At 49.4% G+C, this 20,455-nt stretch overlaps 2 protein-coding genes across 3 annotated transcripts in view; one reads left to right on the top strand and one right to left on the bottom strand.

The window, feature by feature from the left end:
• Positions 1-20,455, top strand: part of RAB37 (RAB37, member RAS oncogene family) — a 57,116-nt gene that overhangs the window by 17,973 nt on the left and 18,688 nt on the right. The gene's annotated exons all lie outside the window — the stretch shown is intronic.
• On the bottom strand, positions 1,003-16,728 carry CD300LF (CD300 molecule like family member f). 2 transcript variants are annotated; one of them, XM_047705972.1, is made up of 7 exons: positions 16,519-16,728; positions 8,043-8,372; positions 6,569-6,674; positions 4,480-4,592; positions 3,416-3,516; positions 2,958-3,113; positions 1,003-2,476 (listed from the first exon to the last, which is right to left on the bottom strand). In XM_047705972.1, exons 1-7 carry the CDS (start codon positions 16,559-16,561, stop codon positions 2,285-2,287), a joined length of 1,041 nt encoding a protein of 346 aa, XP_047561928.1. In that variant the 5' UTR covers positions 16,562-16,728; the 3' UTR covers positions 1,003-2,284. The 2 variants fall into 2 exon arrangements, with proteins under 2 accessions (XP_047561928.1, XP_047561929.1); XM_047705973.1 differs by having other exon boundaries at positions 3,416-3,438; positions 16,519-16,724.

Below are 20,455 nucleotides of genomic sequence, written 5' to 3'. Positions count from 1 at the left end.
TGACCAGCACGATAATATTAAGTTTGCCTAGGCTCTGCAAATTTCCCCAGGATGGTAGAGCGCTTGGGGTTCTAGGGAATCATTTTTCAGGTAGTGGGAGCAGGAGCAGAGAACAGCTCATGCTGGGATGGACATCCACTAAGGCCACCTCCCCCAGACCACCTGGGATGTCCATAGCTGTGAGAAGTCGGGCAATCCCAGGACACACTAACAGCCACCCATAAACATGATTACCACCCCTATACCTGCTGGGGCACCTGCGTGTAGCCCAAGGCTAGCTCATCCTTTCTTCCCAAGCCATGACTCCTTTCCCCGATGCTTCATCCCAGTCCCCACCAGAAGAGCCCTAAGTGAAGTGATAGACCTTTGTCCTCCAGTCAGGAGGAATCATGGCCCTTTCTGTCTCTCCTGGCTTTAGGAAAGGAGAAAGAAATCTCTCCACTTTGTGTTTCTGGAAGTTTGATGCTGAAATTCCTTAGGTTGTCCAGGTGGCCCAGGACCCTTTTCCTAGAATGACAGACACAGGTGTCCCTACTCCTGAAAGCTTGCCCTGTGTTCCCATGCCTGGACTCTCGAATTATTTATTCATTCAAGGCAACATAAAAACATTCAAGAATCCACAGCGTACAAGACCTTAAATCTAGGCACGGGGAATACAGCAGTGAATGAGACTAAGTCCTCGCCTTCAGGCAACCTACAGCCTCGTGGAGAGGGGGAAACAATAAACCCACGTTCCAATAAACAAGTTCATAAAGCTGGGCCTGCTATGAAGGAAGTAAAACAGGGCAAAGGGACAGAGAGAAACTGGAGGTGGTAGCAGGAGCTACTGCCATGAGGGTGGTCAGGGAAGTCTACCCTGGGAGGGGACATTTGAGTTAAGATGTGATGATAAAAGGAAGCTAACTGGTCACACATCTGTGGGGAGAACATTCCAGAAAGAAGAACCAGCAAGTGTCAATGCCCTGAGAAAAGAGAAAGCTTCATTTTGCTTTTTTTTTTTTCCTTAAGCTTCATCTTTTCAAAAAGAGAGTGGCTAGAGCTGGGGTCATAGGGGTAGGCAGGGACCCATGCATCCCCAGGGATGTCCTGGGCTGCAGAAGAACCCATCTGAAGGTGACATGCCACAAGTGACTGGTCTGTGCCTTAAAAAGATCATTCTGGATGCTGGAAGGAGAATGGTCTCTGGGGCCGAAAAAAAAAAAGAGGGGCAGCAGGCAGGGGACTGGCTGGTTGCTTGGGCTCAGCTTGGTAACCACAGAGACAGTGAGCCATGCCACCACGCTGGGATTCGGGACGTACTCTGGAGAGCAGGCTGCCAGGACTCTAGAACAGAGGTGGTAAGCCTGGAACCCTGTAAATACCCATTAATGATCCCTGCATAAGTAGCCCACAGACCCCCTCTTCCTTAGACATGTCGTGCAGGACAGTGGCCCAGACACCGGACTCGAGAGCCCAGATGCCTAAGTTCAAATTTCCACTCATCTGCTTCCGAGCGATAAAACTTGGTACGTCACTGAACCTTTCCAAACCTTGATGCTTCATCCGTCAAATGGGGGCAATGATTAAGACGCCCTCATAGGGTTGTTTCGAGGATTGAGCTGGTTACTGGGGATAGAGCATTTAGGGAAGGAGCCTGCCATACAACGTGTCTGTTTCCTCTTGACGCCGTAACAAATGACCACACGTTTACTGGCTTCATTAACACCACATCAGTTTATTCTCCTACAGTCCTGGAGGCCAGCAGAACAAAATCTGTTTCACTGCACTAAAGTCAGGGTGTTGGCAGGGCTGGTTCCTTCTAGACACTCCATCACTTGTCTTTTCTGGCCACATCACTCCAGCCTCTGCCTCTATCATCGGCTGCCATCTCCTCTTGTGACCTTGTCTCCTTACAAGGACCCTGGCGATTACATTTAGGGCCCCACTGGAGAATCCAGGATACTCCCCCCATCTCAAAATCCCCAACGTCATACATCCACGTGACTCCTTCTGCCATATTCACAGGCTCTGGGAATTGGGACGTGGATAACTTTGGGGGCCATTATTCACCTCACCACATATGGTAAAAAATAAATAAAGGTTAATTATTATTATAATCATTATCATTATTACTCCCTTGGCAGCTGCAGAGCATATATCCCCAACCCCCTCCCAAACTGTATGGGAGAAAAGCCAGCTCCCTCCCGAAAGCCCCTGAGACCAGGCCTAGGCTTCAGTCACCGGTTGGTCCCCGTGAAGCGACTGGGGGCAGGAAGCAGACAGAGCAGGAACAGGCTCACAGGCCTTATGTGGGGTGGGCGAGGGGCGCCTGGAGCCCAGGCTTAGATCTCCTGATGCTGCTGTATTCCATGGATTCCTCGTGGCTCCTGCTGGGAACGTGGGCAACATGGAAGCTCATGTTGCAATAGGTTGCGTCCTGATTCAAAAGCTCCCAAGAAAGATCCGCATAGGGAATCTCCTCTTTCGGGAGGGGGGCCTGTAATGAAGAAGCCCAAGGGGTCAGAGAGGCCGGCGAGAGGCTTTGCCCATCGAAGGAGGAGGCCTTGGATGAGGCGGGAGCACAGAGCCTTCAGGGAAGGCTACGCCCACACCCTCCAGCTCCCGCCCCTTCGCTCCACCAGCTCCCTGAGTCCAGCCCCAGCAGGAGACCCTCCCTCCCCTCCACGTGAGGGCAGCATCCTTCACATGGAATTCCAGGCCGGCCCAGGTCCCTGCTGCCATCACAAGAGCCATGTCTACTGGGACTCAGGGCCCCCAGTGCTGAGACCAAAGGGGGACCCTCCCAAAAGCCCAAAGCCTGGAGGAGTTGAACAGGCAAGTCTTTCCGTGGCTGTAGCTTGGCCCAGCACCCGCCCCTCCTCCTCTGTGCCTCCGTGGGCAGGAGAAAGCCCACCCTCAAAGCGAGGACAATGGCAGATCTGGCTCCAAGCCCCACAGCAGCCCCACCAAGAACACACCATGGTGACATATTCCACTTCCGGCTGGTCATCCTGGGCAGAGGAGGAGGGCTTTGTGCAGCCATTCTTCTGGGAGGACTTGTGGGAGGTGCTGGTTGACTGCAGGGCCAGGTTTGCATAGCAGATGTCCCCTTCCCCTTCCAGGGGCTGAACCACCTTGGAGAGAAAGCCCAGGTCCTCTTTCCCGCAGGGTCACAGAGTGAAGACAAAGTGTGCTTCCTTTTGTCCCCCTCTCCCAGCTTCCTCTGAAACCCCTACACCTGCCCCCTTTTGGCTGTTTCCAGAGTCCACCCCCACCCATCCTCCCAGGTCCTACAGCTGGGCCGTGAGCACACAGACACTTGGACACACAGTTTGTGTGATACATTTGGACCTCAGTGCTTCTGGGAGAAGGAAAATGAAGATGGAGAAAAAGGAGCTGTCTGGGGTCTCTGGTCTGACCTCGGGGACTCTCTTACCTGCTCTGGGGATACCCCAGCAGCTAAAAGACAAAAACAATCAGAATTAGAAAGCCCATCCCTAGACTCTGAGGACTCCCCCAAGTCTGGGGAAGATAAATCTGGGAGAAAAAAAAAAAAAGTGAATTAGGTTCCAGGCTCAGAGAGATGAGACCTGGTTCTAATTCGGACTCCCCAGATGACACACTCGGTGACATTGCTCACTTCACCTCTCTGAGCTTCCAGCTTCCCACCTGAGAAACAAGGAGACCTCGCCCACCTCCCCCACGTCACAGAAGGGCTGTCAGCTGATTCGGTGGCCCTGCCACCAATGGGCCCCCTGGGGTTAAGTTTCTTTCTGCACAACTGCAGGCTCAGACTGACTTCCCTCCCTGGAATGCCTGCATTTCCCTACTGGGCTGGTCATTCCGGAATCAACTCAAAGTCACACCTGCCTTCCCAGCTGCCCAGGAGCTGCCTCCCTCCCTCCCCATTTCCATGGTGTTTGATTTATATCTATCTCATCGCCTTTGTCCCACTAATTCCAGTTAGTCTCCAGTGGGCTGAGGGCTGCTAGGCGGCTGAGTCTGTCCCTCCTTGCATCACTGATGCCTGGCCAGTCCTAGAACACAAGTGTCCCCTCCAGGCTGCCCCCTGAGTGGGGTGCACAAGCTGGGTCAGCATCTTATGAACCAGCTTTCAAGTGCCTGTGGTTCCTGGTTCTCTCTGCCCATCCCCCTCCCCAACTTTAGAGCCAACTTAAATAAGTTCTAGCTCGGGTTTTTTGTTTCAAAGGCCTAGATAGTGAGAAGCACAGAAAGTACTTAAAACTTAGGTCTCAGACATACACTGGGGAGGAGGCGTGATGAGCAAGAATGAGCGCCCCCCCCCCCTCTTTGGCTACAAGAGTCCCCAGGCTGTGGCGGGGGAGGGGTACTGGAGAGCACCCCAAAAGAGCTGAGTCCCTGGTGAGTTCTGAGGAGGGGGTTACATTTTCCATGAGGATGTGGAAGCAGAGCCATCCCTCCGCCCCACACTCAGACCCACACTCCAGCCCCTATGCAGCGTCAGCCGTATCTGATCACCTTCCTTCTGTTGCCTCATCTTCCTCAAAGTCAAGAATGAGACTGCCACCAGGAGAAGCAGCAACACAGCCACGGTGAGGGGAATCAGGATGCTGAGCTTCATGGAGTTAGAGCTGGAGACGATAAAATAACACCATGCACCCCGCCCCACCTCCTGCTTCCGGGCTGCACTCCAGCCACCTGGTAGCAAGGAGGGCCACACACCTTTTGACCTGCAAGCCTGGGGTTTCTAGCTTGGGAACCCCATTCCTGGGTTCCCTCAGAGATGGTTAAAAAAAATCTCTTCTTTTTTTTTTTTTAAAGGAGAGGAGGATTCCACAAGTTTTCTTTGGGTCTAGACACCTAACTGAAGTTGTATGGCAACAGGGTGTGGAAAGGTCTCTCTGCTTCTACACTTGCCCCTGCTGTACTGGATTAAGGAGTGTCCCCCACCCCCACAATTCAGGTTCATTCAGAACCTGTGAAGGTGACCTATTTGGAAATAAGATCTTTGCAGATGGAATCAAGTTAAGACAGGTCCTACTGGATGGGGAGGGGTCCTAATCTGATGGATGGTGTCCTCACAAGAGGGAAGGTAGCCACACACAGATACACGAAGGAGGAAGGCCATGTGACAAGAGAGGCAGAAACTGGGGTCATGGTGGCACAAGTCAAGGAGCCCCAAGGATGGCCAGCAGCTACCACTTTCTCCCTTTAAGCCCCAAGAAGGAGCCAACCGTGCTGACACCTTGATCTCAGCTTCTGGTCTCCAGACTGTGTGTAAATAAATGCCTGTCCTTGAAGTGGCCTGGAATGTGATGCTTTGTTAAGGCAGCCTGAGTCTGAGTCTAATGCAAAGGCTATCTCTTGTTCATCACTAGTCACAGTATTTGTAGAATAAACTCATCAGTCAATAAATTAAGTAACTCTATCTGGCACCTGAATTATCTCTCCACTGTAAGTATCTGGAGTGCAGACAGCTTGATCATTCTGTTTGTCCTAGTATCCTCTCGTACTCCCCAAGACAGTGAGGGCATGAGCGAGAGCTCGATAATTATTTGTTGAATGAATGAATGAAACCATCTCATGCTGATCAAAGATCCTAAAATACAGCTTTGATTCATAAAAGGAGGAAGCTCCTTAACTATTGCTTATTGCAAGCAGGTTAGTAAAAAGAAACTTTTGAAACAGAGGGCAAATGGGAGAGTGGAAGAGCAGGGGTCCTGGTTGGGGATAGAATAACTGGGGACCTCCCATCCAGATTCTACAAGAAGGTCCAGCAAAAGGAGATCACGGCAGTTCTAGACAAAGTCAAGAGGGCCAAGGAGGAGACAGAAAGAGGTCTCTCAGCTTCCAAAAGGCCACTTCAGCTGCACTGGCTGGGCAGAGTGCTAAGAAGCATGAGAGAGACTCAATTTCTTCCTCTATAAAATGGGCAGTTGTATCTGCCTACTTGTCCTCATGAAGCAGGTCCAAGAATTAAGAGACACTGGACAGAAAAGCCCTCTGTGAGCTGGCAGGTGTTCTCGAGATGGGGCAAACGTCAGTACTTAGGGAAATTAGGGAATGGTAATTCCCTAATGGTAATTAGGGAAAACAGGATGTCCCCAGGCCCTTCCTGTTCTCCTGGTATGTGGACCAAGAGCCATCCCTGTGGCCCCACGATGCTGGTGCCCCCCCACACACACACATGTGGGCCATGCCATCTGCATTGACTGCCTGCTCATCATTCTCCCACCCTGCACTCTGAGCTCCTGGGGAGAAGCTCCCTGTCTATGCCTCCAGAGCTCAACAAGGGGCTGGCCATGGAGAAGTTAACTCAGTAAAAATGAGACAGAAGAATGAATACACCAACACATCTACAAACCATACTGGGCTCCAGGAGGAAGGATCTGGGGGGCTCCAAGGACACTGTGGGGCCTGATAGCAAGTAGAAAGGCTTGCCCTGTCATCCTCACCTTCTCAAAGGAGGCGAAAGGTCTAGGGACAAGCTCTGGCTGGCTGGCACCTGGGACTATGAAGTGTTCCTCCACCACCCCCCCCCACCCCCGCAACTGGAAGAATTTGGGCCAAGTAGACCACCGGAAACAATGCATCAGAGCTGGCTTACCTGTCACTGGAGTGGTAGCCGGTCGCAGTCAGGGGGCCTTTGGTTTCTGCTGGCCCAGTGGACATGGTGATTGAGGGGGTGATGGAGGTTGGTACTGTAGTTGGTGCTAGGCATACAGACCAAATTATACACTGTTCAGCCTGCTAACCTGCCCGCAGCTCTGCACATGGCTTTGAGCCTGCCGGGGGGTGGGGGAGCGCGGGGAGCCTGGAGCTGAGCCATGGGAAGAGCCTATAGCCTGGACTGCTCATATCTCCCTGGCCACTAGGAGACTCAGCCTCAGAGGCAGGAAGGGCTGAGTACAGGTCCAGGGAGGATATCGAGCAGGCCCTGGAAGGGTCAGAGGGGGCCTAATGTTACCTCAGGGCAAAGGCAGCTGGAGTTGAGCTGGACTTAAAACCCTCCCACTGCCCACGACAAGGCCTCTGCCAAGGTCTCCCCCAGTGTCATTTATCCAGAAAGGACAGAAGCAGAAGGGGGTGCTGGCCCGGTGGCTAACACTCCCAAGTCTGTGACTTCCAAGGTCAGGACCACCCCTAAACAAACTCAAAATGTCCTTTGCCTTTCTTTGGGCAAGTTATTAAGCTTCTATGGGGAGGAGAATCACTTCTCAGGAACATTTTCCAGATTCAATAAGACAGTGAATGTGCTGTGCTTTGCGACGGTCACACGCCTCGCAGGTTCAGGTAGGGTGGGGCTCTGTGGACTCTGCGCTGTCCCCTTGCCACAGTTCCCTGTGATCTGGTGCTGCCTGTCCAGAGGTCAGAGAAGCAGAGCCCAACAGACCAACTCATTCAAACCAAGGCAGTGGGACCTCTGAGCTGTACTTCCCAGGAGTGTCTGCATTCTAGAAGTACTGAGGAAGAGAACATCATTAAGCCCAGATGTGTATATGGCTTGTGATGAGATTTCAGGCACCAGAATTGCAGCCCTTTGAATGGGGATGCCTTTTTGGACCTCAGGAATCAACCACAGTACCATGACTGTGCTGGGCCTCTTCCCTCTCGGCCTGGGTATGAAACAGGAGGAGGTGGGAATAGTTGCTCTCAAGTCCCGGCCCCAAACTCCAGAACAAGCAGGGACACGCAGGCACCAGGGGTCCAGGAAAGCACTAACAAGAACTGGTGTCTCTGGGTCACATAGAAGAAGATCCCTTTGGTCCACGGACTGAAACTGGGACCATCACCTTGACCTCTATGGACAATGGATGCAGGTGCGGCGCTGTGCAGCGAAACACCTGCCCAGAAAGGCTGGTTCCCATCCTGCAGGAGGTGCTGGGAGCCATGAGGCATCTAAGAGAAGCCCTGTTTCTCCCAACTCATGGGGTCAGTCGGGGTTCTGGGAGTACTCAGGACTCAACTCCCCTGTGTGACAGTTCACTCTGAGTGACACTAAGTTATTAGAAAGGAAACTCAGCAACCAGGACAAAGAAGACCCTGAAGGGAGCCGTCCACACTCATACACAAACTCTTACCTGGGTCAATGGCCACTTTAACTATGACCCCCAGGTCAACTCCAGTCCTTTCAATCCCACACCAGTAAGTGTCTGTATCGTTCCACCTGAGCTTCTCCATGGTCACCGTGAACGTGTGCAATTTCCAATCGTCCTTGATGGACAGTCGGTCACCCTTCACTTCCCGCTGTGATCCGTCGGTTTGAACGAGGATACGACAGTGACTCCACACGGCTCCTCGACACCACCACTTATGGTAGGTCTCCCACTCGTGTCCATAACGACACTGCACGGTCAGTTGGCCCCCAACTGGGCCTCTGACTGCTGCTGGACCCATGATGTCAGCTGAGCCTGGAAAATACAAACCCATGTGCCTGTTATATCCCACCCCACCCACTGAGGGCAGAGGCACAAACTCCTGCATCACAAGTAGCCCCAGTAAACCCAAATGCCTGATGAGTTGAGTGACAGTCAAGGAGGGAATACACCTTCCACAAGTCCTTCCACTTTGTCCTTCAAAACTCCACTGGGTCAAAGCCACCATGGAAATCACAACTGATTTCCACCATGGAAAACACAACTCTACATCTCAGAGAAACAAGAATGTCCCCACGGAGCAATGACAGCTTTCGATAATCCACCCCTCCTCCTCCCTGTGGTCAACATCATCTGGAAGCAAATGACCCAAGTGAAGGCATGGCCCCAGTCCACTTCGGCCCATTGTCCTCTCGTGCAAGATGTAGGCTCTGTGGTTTCAGACCTTTTCATTTTTCTAGAGTAGCCAGGAATCTGGATTTTGTGTGGAACCTCTCAATTTGAAAACACTGGTGACCAGCACATAAACAGAGCAAAGGAATTTCTGTGTCTTCAGAATCCTAAGAATTATCTACAAAACTCTCTGGCAAATTCATGATTGGGACATACACTTTGATTACTGGAAATTGTTTTCCCCTGAATATTGACTATTCAAGGACTTTGATGGTTCTTGAATCCGTTCTTTTGTTTTGGTTTGTTTTTCCCAGAAAGTTAACCTCTTTATTGGAGTATGTATTAGCATAAAGTCCTCCATTTAGAAAGTATCCTTTTATAATTAAAATGTCCATATCTGTTATTATTACACATTCAGACCACATGAGGTCTGTGAGTTGTGTGGATTACACTTGCTGCAGGGTATCCCCCTTCTGTTTCTCCTAACCTCCTTCTTGTTTTTTCCTGCATTAAACCACTTTTGAGATTAGTTTTTATTGTTCTTATTTCCTAAGTTATTAATTTGTCACAAGTGTGATTTTATTCCTCTTCTTTCTGCGAGATTACTACTTGCCTTCTTCCAATTGGCTCAGTTAAAGGCAGTGATAATTTCCTTCCTTTCTAAAATGAACTAAGGTGTGTTTAAGGCTAAGAATTTACTTTTGTCCATTTTAAAAATTGAGATATAAATCATGTATCATGAATTTTACTCTTAATTTTAAAGCATCTATCTGGGGTTCTTGGGATATTCAGAGAGTTGTACAGCCATCACCTCTAATTCCAGAATGTTTTTGTTACCTCAAAAGAAACCCTGTGCCTGGTTCACCCCACCATAACCTATGTCCTGTCTGTAGATTTCTTTATTCTGAAATCTACATTTCATGACCACATAGTCATACAATGTGTGGCCTTTTGTATCTGGCTTCATTCACTCAGCAGAATGTCTTTTAAGTTCATCCCCATTGTAGTGAGTGTGGGCACTTTGTTCCAGGGTAAGGACAGGGACATTTTGTTTACCCATTCGTCAGTGGAAGCTATTTGGATTAATTTCCCTTTTTGGCTATGTCGAATAATGCCGCTGTGAACATGTATGTACTACTGGTATTTGCATAGAGATATGTTTCAGTTCTCTGGAGTATAACATACCATAGGACACTTAAAATGGTGAGTGGGGAGGGGAAGGGTTTCCCACAAGCGTGGCTGGATCCTGTCACCTCTCGCCATGCTCCACTTAGGTAAATGCAAGGAGATAAAGAAGGCCAACATAAAATAGCAAATCACTTCTTAAACTAGAGGGACATAGAAGTGAGCCTTTATAATATCTCTGAATGAAAGGGAGCACTTTCAGGGCGCCTGGGTGGCTCAGTGGGTTAAGTCTCTGCCTTCAGCTCAGGTCATGATCTCAGGGTCCTGGGATCAATCCCCACATGGAGGCTCTCTGCTCAGCCGGGAGCCTGCTTACCCCTCTCTCTCTGCCTGCTCTTCTGTCTACTTGTGATCTTTCTCTCTCTGTCAAATAAATAAATAAAAATCTTTTTTAAAAAAAGACTCCATTAGGTTAAGGAGAGCATATATTGCATGGAGCACTGGGTGTGGTGCATAAACAATGAAATCTTGGAACACTGAAAAAATAAAATAAAAGTAAAAAAGAAAAAAAGACTCCATTTAGAAAGTTGGTAAGGGGCAAGAAAAGAAAAGGCACAAAGAGAAAATTCAGGTGGTTGATAAAATCGGAAGCGTTCCATTTAAACAATCTAGCAAATGAAAACATTTTAAAGTGATGTCATTTTCACATATGAAGCAAACTTAGGTTTTTGTGACTACTATATTGCTGACATGGGTGACGTGACATGGACAAGAGGAGAAGCTGCTGTTAGGGATGTAACCATTCAACCATTACCGAAGGCAATGTGGCAATTATGTATCAAAATAATCATGCCCTTTGCTCCAGTGATTATATGTCTAGGATTTGGTCCTCAGGAAATTATCAGAGAAGCTAATAAGAACATATGCACCAAGATTCATTACATAATTATTTTAAATGGTTTGTTTTTTGTTTTTGTTTTTTTAAGATTTTATTTATTTATTAGAGAGACAGAGATCACAAGTAGGCAGAGAGGCAGGCAGAGAGGGGGGGGGAAGCAGGTTTCCTGCTGAGCAGAGAGCCGATGTGGGGCTTGATCCCAGGACCCCGAGATCATGACCTGAGCCGAAGGCAGAGGCTTTAACCCACTGAGCCACCCAGGCGCCCCTCATTACGTAATTATTTAAGGAGCAAAACTAAACAAGGTTAACATCCATCAATTAGGATAATAAGTAAACAACAAAATATAATGCAGACACTGTTAATTACGCTTAGAAATATTGTTAATTATGTGGAAAATCTTATGAGGTGAAAATACTTTTTTTAAACATCATATACAGCACAGTCTCAACTAACTTTTAAAATATGCATAGAAGATGGGGCGCCTGAGTGGCTCAGTCATTAAGCGTCTGCTTTCGGCTCGGGTCATGATCCCAGGGTTCTGGGATCAAGCCCCACGTCGGGATCCCTGCTCGGCGAGAAGCCTGCTTCTCCCTCTCCCACTCCCCCTGCTTGTGTTCCCTCTCTTGCAGTCTCTCTCTCTGTCTCTCTCTGTCAAACAAATAAACAAAATCTTTTTTTAAAAATATGCATAGAAGAATAGATGAAAAGGAAACCAGTAAAAATATTAAATGAACATCAGGTTGCCTTGGGCATTAAGATGAGGGACATAGAATTTTTTATTTTTCCTGACTCTTCATTTTTTCTGTACTTTCCTAAGTATCAACAATGAGCATTTAATACTTTCAAAATGATGGGGCCGGGGGGTAGGGGAGGAATAATGCCTGAACAGGGCTGTTTCGTGGCATGGTGAGCAGAATAATGGCTTCCTAAGGATGTCTACATCCTAATCCCCAGAACCTATAAAATACTGTAAAGCAGCTCACACGATCAAATGGGACTTTGCAGATGTGACTAAATTACGGATTTTGAGATGGAGAGATAATCCAGGAGCATGGGGCGGGGCCAAGGACCTTATCAGAGGGAGGCAGGAGGATCAGAGTCAGAGAAGGAGAAGGGACATTGAAGGTCAGGTGGGGCCACACGCCAAGGATGCAGCAACCTCTGGGCTGTGGAAAAGTCAAGGAATCTGATTCTCCCCCAAAGCTACCGGAAGGAACGCATCCCTGGCGATCCTTTAAGACTCTGACTTCCAGACTGTAACATTATAAATTTGTGTTGTTTTAAGCCACTAGGTGTGTAGTCATTTGTCCTGGCAGCCTTAGGAAACTCCCAAGGTGACATTAGCCCATCTCATCTGAGCGCTGACGTTGGGCCTGACTCCTGAACCGTCTGCTCCACTCGCGTCCTGGAAACGTCTGTCCGGGGACCCACTCCCCACCAACCTCGGCAGAGCACTACCCTGCTGTCTGAACCGTCCTGACACTGGAGGCAGCCCTGATGGGGCGTCTGGGGGGCTCCATCGGTGAAGCGTCTGCCTTCGGCTCAAGTCATGATCTTAGAGTCCTGGGATTGAGCTCCCACGTCCGGCTCCCTGCTCGGCAGGGAGTCTGCTTCTCCCTCTGTCTGCTGCTCTCCCTGCTCACGTGCCCTCTCTCTCTCTCACTCTCACTCTCTCTCTCAGATAAACAAATTGGCAGCCCTGAGCCCCAAGGAGCAGCACCCCCAGCAGGCATGGTTATTTCCAGACTAGTCAATCGGGAGTAACCCTAGTTGAGGAAGAAGATGAGCCTCAGGGGGAGTTTACAGGCTCACTGTCAGGGGGCACAGGATGGACCCCAACTCCAGCATGGCGCAGGACGTCAGCCAGCGCCCACTCCAGGCCGGCACATGCGGGTCTTGTCCATGTCTATCACCACTTAGGGGGAGGCCAAATGTGGACAAAGCAACGAATATTTCTCTGAAAATACCGGCCACAAATCTCTTCCTTTCTCACAAAAAATGAAGGCTGTAAAGCCAGTGGGAGCTCTGGTGGTATTTGTTTCTTGTATAGCTTGGAAACAAGGAACTCTTTAGAGTGAGAAGCGGTGCGGGGTAAATGGGTGTCTTGTTATGGGAAGTTCCCTGGGAGAGGCTGGTGAGGGGGCACAGGTTCACAGCACAGACCAGGTTCCTGCTGAGCACACAGCTGTGCCTGCTGGCTTCCAACTGACATTTCCACTCTGCCTCAGTCACACCCATACACGCGCACATGCACACACACACCAGCATTATTCTCACATCTGCTCACCAACTTCCCCTGTTTCCAGATGTCAGGGGAAAAAGAAGTAGTCCTTTATGTGCATTCGCTACCCTGCTGATTTGCCCCCTAACGGCTCGCCCAGAATCGGCTTCTCCATTCCCACAACCCATCGCCAGCTTTGCCTTTACAAGCCTTGCGGTCCTGGACACGTCACTTTCCTCCCCTAAGACTTTCCCCCCAAGACACAGTGATATCCTCCCAATCTGCCCCTCCGGGCTGCTCTGAAGCATGTGAGGAAGCCACACGGCCCGTCCATCTCTCAGGCCCGCTCAGGGTCAGGTCAGCAGGCTCGTGCCCCTATCATAGCCTTTGTGCTCGCTGACGCCCGTGTCCGAAAGTCTGCCTGCGATCCTAAGTGCCTGCTCCTTCTCATCCCCCAGGCCTCTGCTCAGACATCTCCTCCCAGAGGCTCCTTGCAGTAGTCCCCCTCCATCCACAGTGCCCCCCCCCGTGTCCCCTGAGGCTCACAATGTCAGGTCCCTGAGCTCGGCTCTCCTCACAGCACCTACCACTTCTTGGAGGTATTATCATTTCTCTAACTGATGGAATGAATGATCAAATTCGACCACAGAAAGGACCGTCCACTTGCCATGAACACCTGCTTCCAGAGCCTCAGATCCCCACAATGTCAAATGTTACCCAGAGATTTTTCTACCAGGAGAAGTCTACTGCTGCTGATTCTCCCCTCTGCTCCATGATGATGTTCATGCTGACATACGATTCCCTTACCGTAAAATTCACCATTTTATAGCGTACAGCTCGGCGTTTCCTGGTCATTCACAAAATTCGCAACCATCACCACACCGAATTCCTTTCTATCACCCCAAAAAGAAACCCCTTACTCATTAGCATTCACTCTCCCTTATTCCTTCCACCCAGCTCCTGGCAACCACTAAATGTACTTTCCATTTCTGTGAATTTAGGTATTACGGATATTTCGTAGGTATGGAATGGTACAATAGAGGGGCTCTTGTGTCTGGATCCTTCCGCTCAGCATAATATTTCCCAGGTTGGTCTGTGTTGCAGCTGTGTGTCAGCATTCATTTGTTTTTATGGCTGAATAATGTTCCCTTGAATGGGTATGCTGCATTTTTAAAAAAAGATTTTATTTATTTATTTGACAGAGAGAGATCGCAAGTAGGCAGAGAGGCAGGCAGAGAGAGAGGGGAAGCGGGCTCCCTGCTGAGCAGAGAGTCCGATGCGGGGCTCTATCCCAGGACCCTGAGATCATGACCTGAGCCGAAGGCAGAGGCTTAACCCACTGAGCCACCCACGCGCCCGGTATGCTACATTTTATTTGCTCATCCATCAGCTGATGTACATTTAGGTTGTTTCCAGTTTTTAACGATTATGAATAATGTTGCCATGAACGTTTGCATACAAGTTTTTTTTTAAGATTTTATTTATTTATTTAATTGTCAGAGAGAGAGAGCGTGCACAGGCAGGCAGAGGCAGAGAGAAAAGCAGGCTCCCTGCTTAGCAGGGAGCCTGATGCGGGACTCGATTCCAGGACCCTGGGATCATGACCTGAGCCGAAGGCAGAGGCTTAACTGACTGAGCCACCCAGGCACCCCTGCATACAAGTTTTTACATGAGCATATGTTTTCAGTTCTCTTGGGTATACACCTGGGAGTCGAATGGCCAGATCATGTGTTTAACATTTTGAGGAATGTCAAACTGTTTTCCAAAGCAGCTGCACCATTTTACATGCTCACAGGCAATGCATGTCCTCTGTAATTAATGGCAAGAGTCCCTAGTGTTCAGTTCTTTTTTTTTAATTAACATATAATGTATTATTAGCCCCAGGGGTACAGGTCTGTGAATCATCAGGCTTACACACTTCACAGCATTCACAATAGCACATGGCCTCCACAATGTCCATATCCCCACCCCTCTCTCCACGCCCACCTCCCCCGGCAACCCTCAGCTTGTTTTGTGACATTAAGAGTCTCTTATGGTTTGTCTCCCTCCCAATCCCATCTTGTTTCATTTATTCTTTTCCTACCCCCTAAACATCCCATGTTGCATCTCAACTTCCTCATATCAGGGAGATCATATGATAGTTGTCTTTCTCTGGTTGACTTATTTCGCTAAGCATAATACCCTCTAGTTCCATCCCTAGTGTTCAGTTCTATGAAAAAGAAAGTTGAGGAGTACGGCAATCATATTCTTTTCCCTCTCCATGAGATACATTCACTCACTCCACTAATACTCGCTATTTGTCTAATTTATACCTGGTATGTTTGTAGGAGCAAAAATTCCTGACTTCCTAAGGCTTATGTTCTCTCAAGGTGGGAGAAGGGAGGAGTCAGACAGTAGAGAAAAATAATGCAAGGGAACTGCTATTTTAATGAAGTTTCTTATCAATGAAGGCCTGAGTAAAAATCAAAGACATGCAGGATATGAGGGACTGAAACATGTGGCCAAATGAAGAAGAGCATTTTGGGCAGAGAACAGCAAATGCAAAGGCCCTGAGGCAGAAGTGTACCTAACATGTTCAAAGACCATCTAAGAGGCCATTCTGGCTGCGGTGGGTTGACCCAAGAGAGCAGAGTAGAAGAGGCGATAGGGAAGGTGATGAGGTGAGAGAACCAGGTGGTAAACCTTTTAGCTTCTGTAAGGACTCTGTGTTTCTACCCTGAGTAGGATAGGAAGTCATTAGAGGGTTTTGACCAGAGGAAGAACAGCATCTGTCTTGCATTTCCCAAGGATCATTGTGGGATATGAGAGATGAATGCCCCCCAGGTTTTGCTTGAGTACCTAGAAAAGATGGAGTTGCTAAACACAAAGATGGGAGAGAAAGGAATTTGAGGGGAGAAGATATGCTGAGGTCACATCCAAAATGTCAATATCTTAGTGGAGAGTTGAGTGGGCACTTGACTAAAAGATTCTGGGGTCCAGGGTGATGTCCAGGCTAATGATACAACATCAGGCATCAACTGTATAGAGGTAGTATTTAAGCCAAGAGAGGAGAGGAGATCAATCAGGGAATGGCTTTAGAGCTCTAGAAAGAAAAGCCCAAAACTGAGCCCTGTGGCCCTCCAGCATTTCAAGGTCAAGAAAATCCCTTAATTTTTAATCCAAATGGTATCCATCCACTCACAGTTTCCTTCCACCACCATCCCTATCTTAGCCCCTCAGCAACTTCTACTACTTCCTTCTACCCCAAGTGCCTAGAACCACGTCTTCCTCCCTGTCTGGCAAACTCCCAGCTTTCCTTCCTCCAAAGCCACCTCCATACTCACTCCTTCCCTTCCTCATAAGACATTCTCGAAGACGACAGTGCAGAAGCAAGTGTTCACCAGCTCTCCCGAGCAACCAGGGCTCCTCACGACTTGGAGAAACTGCTTAGAAACACAGCCTGCTTCCCAGCAGGACCCGCTGCTGGGCCCCCTCCTCCCTCCACCAGCCACTTCATCCTGCCCCAGAAGCTCTTCTCCAGTACAGACCCAGGCCCCACTCACCTACGAGCTGGAAGAGGGAGAGGAAGGACAGCAGCAGGTACATTCTCTCTTCGCACAAGCTCCCCTTGGTGGAGCCAGTCAACTCCGACTCAGCCCCGGCATCTTCTACCTTTCTGCTCTCCCCACTCTGGCACTTCCTCCTTTGGCCGCTTCCCACTGGTGAATAAGCAAAAAAGAGGAAGGAGTGAAATCTCAAGGCAACAGGCAATGCAACGAGTCTCGGTGATCATGAATAAGCTTTTGAGAAATGCCCTCCTGTCCGCAGCCACGAAGGAGTGTCTAAAAAGAGGACTTTTCGGGGCACCTGGGTGGCTCAGTGGGTTAAAGCCTCTGCCTTCGGCTCAGGTCGTGATCTCAGGGTCCTGGGATCGAGCCCCACATCGGGCTCTCTGCTCTGCCGGGAGCCTGCTTCCCTCTCTCTCTCTGCCTGCCTCTCTGCCTACTTGTGATCTCTCTCTCTCTCTCTCTGTCAATGAATAAAATCTTTAAAAAAAAAAAAAAAAAGAGGACTTTGCCACTCCTTCTAGGCCTTCTAGGAAATTTGCAGACACAGACCCAGGTAGTGGGGCTGGCTCTTACTCAGTCCTAATCCTCTGGTGGGAAGACTGGACAGAGGGATGCCAGCTCCATCACAGAGGTCTTACAGAGCCGAGGTTGAGGGACACAATACCAGCCACAGGGGATGTCAGGGTGTAGCCTTGGGAGTCCAAAGGCCAGGAGTGTGGCTGCTGGGGAGCTTGGGACAAAGCCCGAAATCCAGAGGAGAGATTCTAGACCAGAGTCGAATGAGGAGGAAGAGAGTATCAAACACCAGACAACAAAGAAAGGCGCTCAAAGAGTAGGGATATATGAGCAGGGACCTACTGGTCCAATGGGCGAGAGGGGCCTCTGTCCTCAGAACATACTGGGAACTCTCACTGCTGTGCCCCAGACCACCAAGAAAGAGCCTGTGGATATTGATACTGGCCGGAATCCTCCAGAAACTTGCCGGTTAGCAGGGCCTCCTTTCTGAAGAAAGCTGCTCCTTACTCATGGCGACTACCCCCTCGCTCCTCACTCCTCACCTTATAATAACTACTTACAGAAGTAGGAAGAAGGTCAGCTCCAGCTTTACCCGTCTTACTCCTTCTTTCCTCCAACTTTGTGCCCATCCCCCATCCCTCCCATCAGGACCCCAGCAAGCCCCGGGGTGGAGCATAGAAGCCAGAACATGTAGGGCCCTTTCTCATATTTTGCCCCTGGAGCCACTTTTGCTAAGTGTCACACACATACCCTGTGACATCTTGAGAAGCAAGTGAGTCCCAACAAGGGACATAAGCCCCTCACATCCTGATCAGGAATGAGTGGGTGTGCAAGCGGCCTATTTGCACACACACAAAACCACAATGGCTGATCAGCCAAGCTTTTCCAGGATGTGGCCAGAGCCAGCCTTCCACTTTACATATCTCCAGACCATAAAGTAAGGTCAACGATTGGCCAACGGTCAGCCCTCCGTCCCCACTCTCAACAAGCCCATAACTGCACAGTTATGCTGAGAGACATCGGCCTCTGCTTACAAGGACACTATTTGGCTCCAGGGGAAATGACCTAGGAGTTAAGCAATCTGGGACATCCCTGAAAACCAAGGGGTCAGATGTTTTGAGAGTTGTGGGTAAACCTTCCTTTCATGCGCAGAGGCGGGAAGGAATGACAAGCATCCGAGCAGCTCAAAATCCTGCCTGGGGCCCAGCCCTCTGCTCCTGGGCCCAGCTTACCCAAGTGTTAGGAGTTAGTTGGACAATTAGGCAGTCAGGGCCAGTGTCCCCACAAAAATAAGACAGCTAAGATGAAACTGTTCCAGCATCCTGTCTTACAGCTTAGACAGGACCACCATGGCATCCTGTCCCAGCCTCTCTGCAGGAGTCACTTTTGCAAAAACATCCTGAAACAAAACAATTAACCTTAAATCATTGGTCACGGTCACAAGTTGAGGCAGCCCATCTCCAGATGTCTGCCCAAAAGACCAACACGTGAACAATAAGCCAGTAGGTAGATGGGTGCCAGATCAGAGCCCTGATTCACAAGGACCCACAGTCAGGATGCCCAAGATACATCTGCGGAAGAGCTTAGCACAATCCCAAGATTTGAATGCCAGAACAGCAACCCTCTCGGGTCCCCTCCCTCTCCGGGAGCTTTGTCCTCTCACTCAATAAACTCCGCCTCACCGCCCACCACTCTCCCTCTGGTCTACCTCTTCACTCTTCCAGCAGCGTGACCAAGAACCGTGGGCACTGTGGGAATAAAAATCCTGTAATACAAGGAGGATTCCCTTTTGGGTCAAGAACAGTATTATCTGAGGGTCTCTGAATGGTGGCAAGACAGAACCTTGGAACAAGTGCCTCTGGGCACTATAGGAAAGTCGGGCTGTTCTGTGAGTCCTGCATCCTCACAAACCTAGTGGAGGCTTGGCCATTGACTTCTGCCCAAGTCAGCTCCCTCCCTGGGCTCCCGTGTCTCCATCTGTGAAAGAAAAGACTGGATGGCTCATCTGAGGTGCCCCTGCCCTAAAACACCTGTATATGTGTGTGTGCATAGACGCACACATGCTCATGTGTGGGTATGAGTGCTTGTGGAGATGTGTGCATGCATGGACAAACATGTGTGGCGTGTTCGTGTTTGCATGTAAGCATGTGTGGGAGCTGTGTATACTGTGTGTGTTTTACTGCTAGAGCGATGTGTGCACACATGGATGTGTTTTGTGTGTGTGTGTGAGTGTGTGCACTGTGTGTGCTGTAGTGGTTTGTGTGCATACACGTTGTGTGTATGCATGTGTATCATGCATTAGGTTCTCCTGGTTACAAGGAGCAGAGACTTGTTCAAGCTCCTTCTCTTGGTCACTTTGGACTTGCAAACTGCCATATTTTCAGAGCTCGATCTATTCATGGGGGAAGGAGGTCTTGTTCTGAAAGGGCTGGTTTTGTTAGGTCTCTCCCCCTCGGGATTAGAAGATCCATGAGGGCTCTATCCCCAGTGGCTAACACCACCTCTGGCACATAGGAGATGCTCCATAAATAATTGTTGGAAAATGAATACACAAATGAATTGTTTTCACTGCATTGTCGTTCTTCTCCTGGCCCTGTAAAGCTCCGTCATAAACCACAGCTGTTCTCAGCAACCATCCTGAACTCAGTCTGCTTGGACCCAAGCACACATCATCTTTTCTACCCACTGCATGCTACGCTCCATATTTTACATAGTTTTCACATGAAATCCTCACTACAAATATACAGGAGGGTCAATGTTATTCCCATTTTTCATCCAAAGAAATCTAGGCTTAGAGAGCAAGTAACTCGTCCAAAGTCACATGCTAGTAATTGGCAAAGCCAGGATTCAACCCTGGGTCTGGCTCATAAAGCCTACCATCCTGCCTCTGGCTAGAGAGGCTGAGACAGAAGCCAGCTGCCCTTTGGTCCTGCTCAGTGCTCACAATGAAGAGGGAACCTGACAGCCAAGAGTTAATAAGACAGCACATCCTTGAGCTGGCTGTCAGCCAAGTATCCACTCCACGGCTATTTCTAAAACAGGTTCCCCCAAAGTGAAGGAATGTCATGTTGTCATGAACTGGCAATTAGTTTTGAAAAGCAAGTCACTGATAACGCTAACCTTAACCCTTTCCAGATCTAATGCCACTTATCCACAGTCTATGGAGTGGGAAACTGGGTCTCAACCAAGTTCTTATCCAGGCACTCGGGCAGACGCAAAACACACAGGTCTCCAAAGTGTGGATTAACCCTCTGGAAGGACAAGGTGAAAGAGCTCTGTGGTTTTCAGGACAGGGTGTGAGCTGCTTTGCCTCCTACCCCTCCAGTATCTAAGGTAACACTCGCTGAAATCGACCAAGTGAAATTGGGGCCATTCAGGCTCCCTCTGCCCAGAGGACCTGATCTTTTCTTAAGCA

Source organism: Lutra lutra, chromosome 16, assembly GCF_902655055.1.
Source record: "Lutra lutra chromosome 16, mLutLut1.2, whole genome shotgun sequence".
Lineage (NCBI taxonomy): Eukaryota > Metazoa > Chordata > Mammalia > Carnivora > Mustelidae > Lutra > Lutra lutra.
Note: the sequence above shows the minus strand (reverse complement) of the source record. Positions and strands in the feature narration are given on the sequence as shown.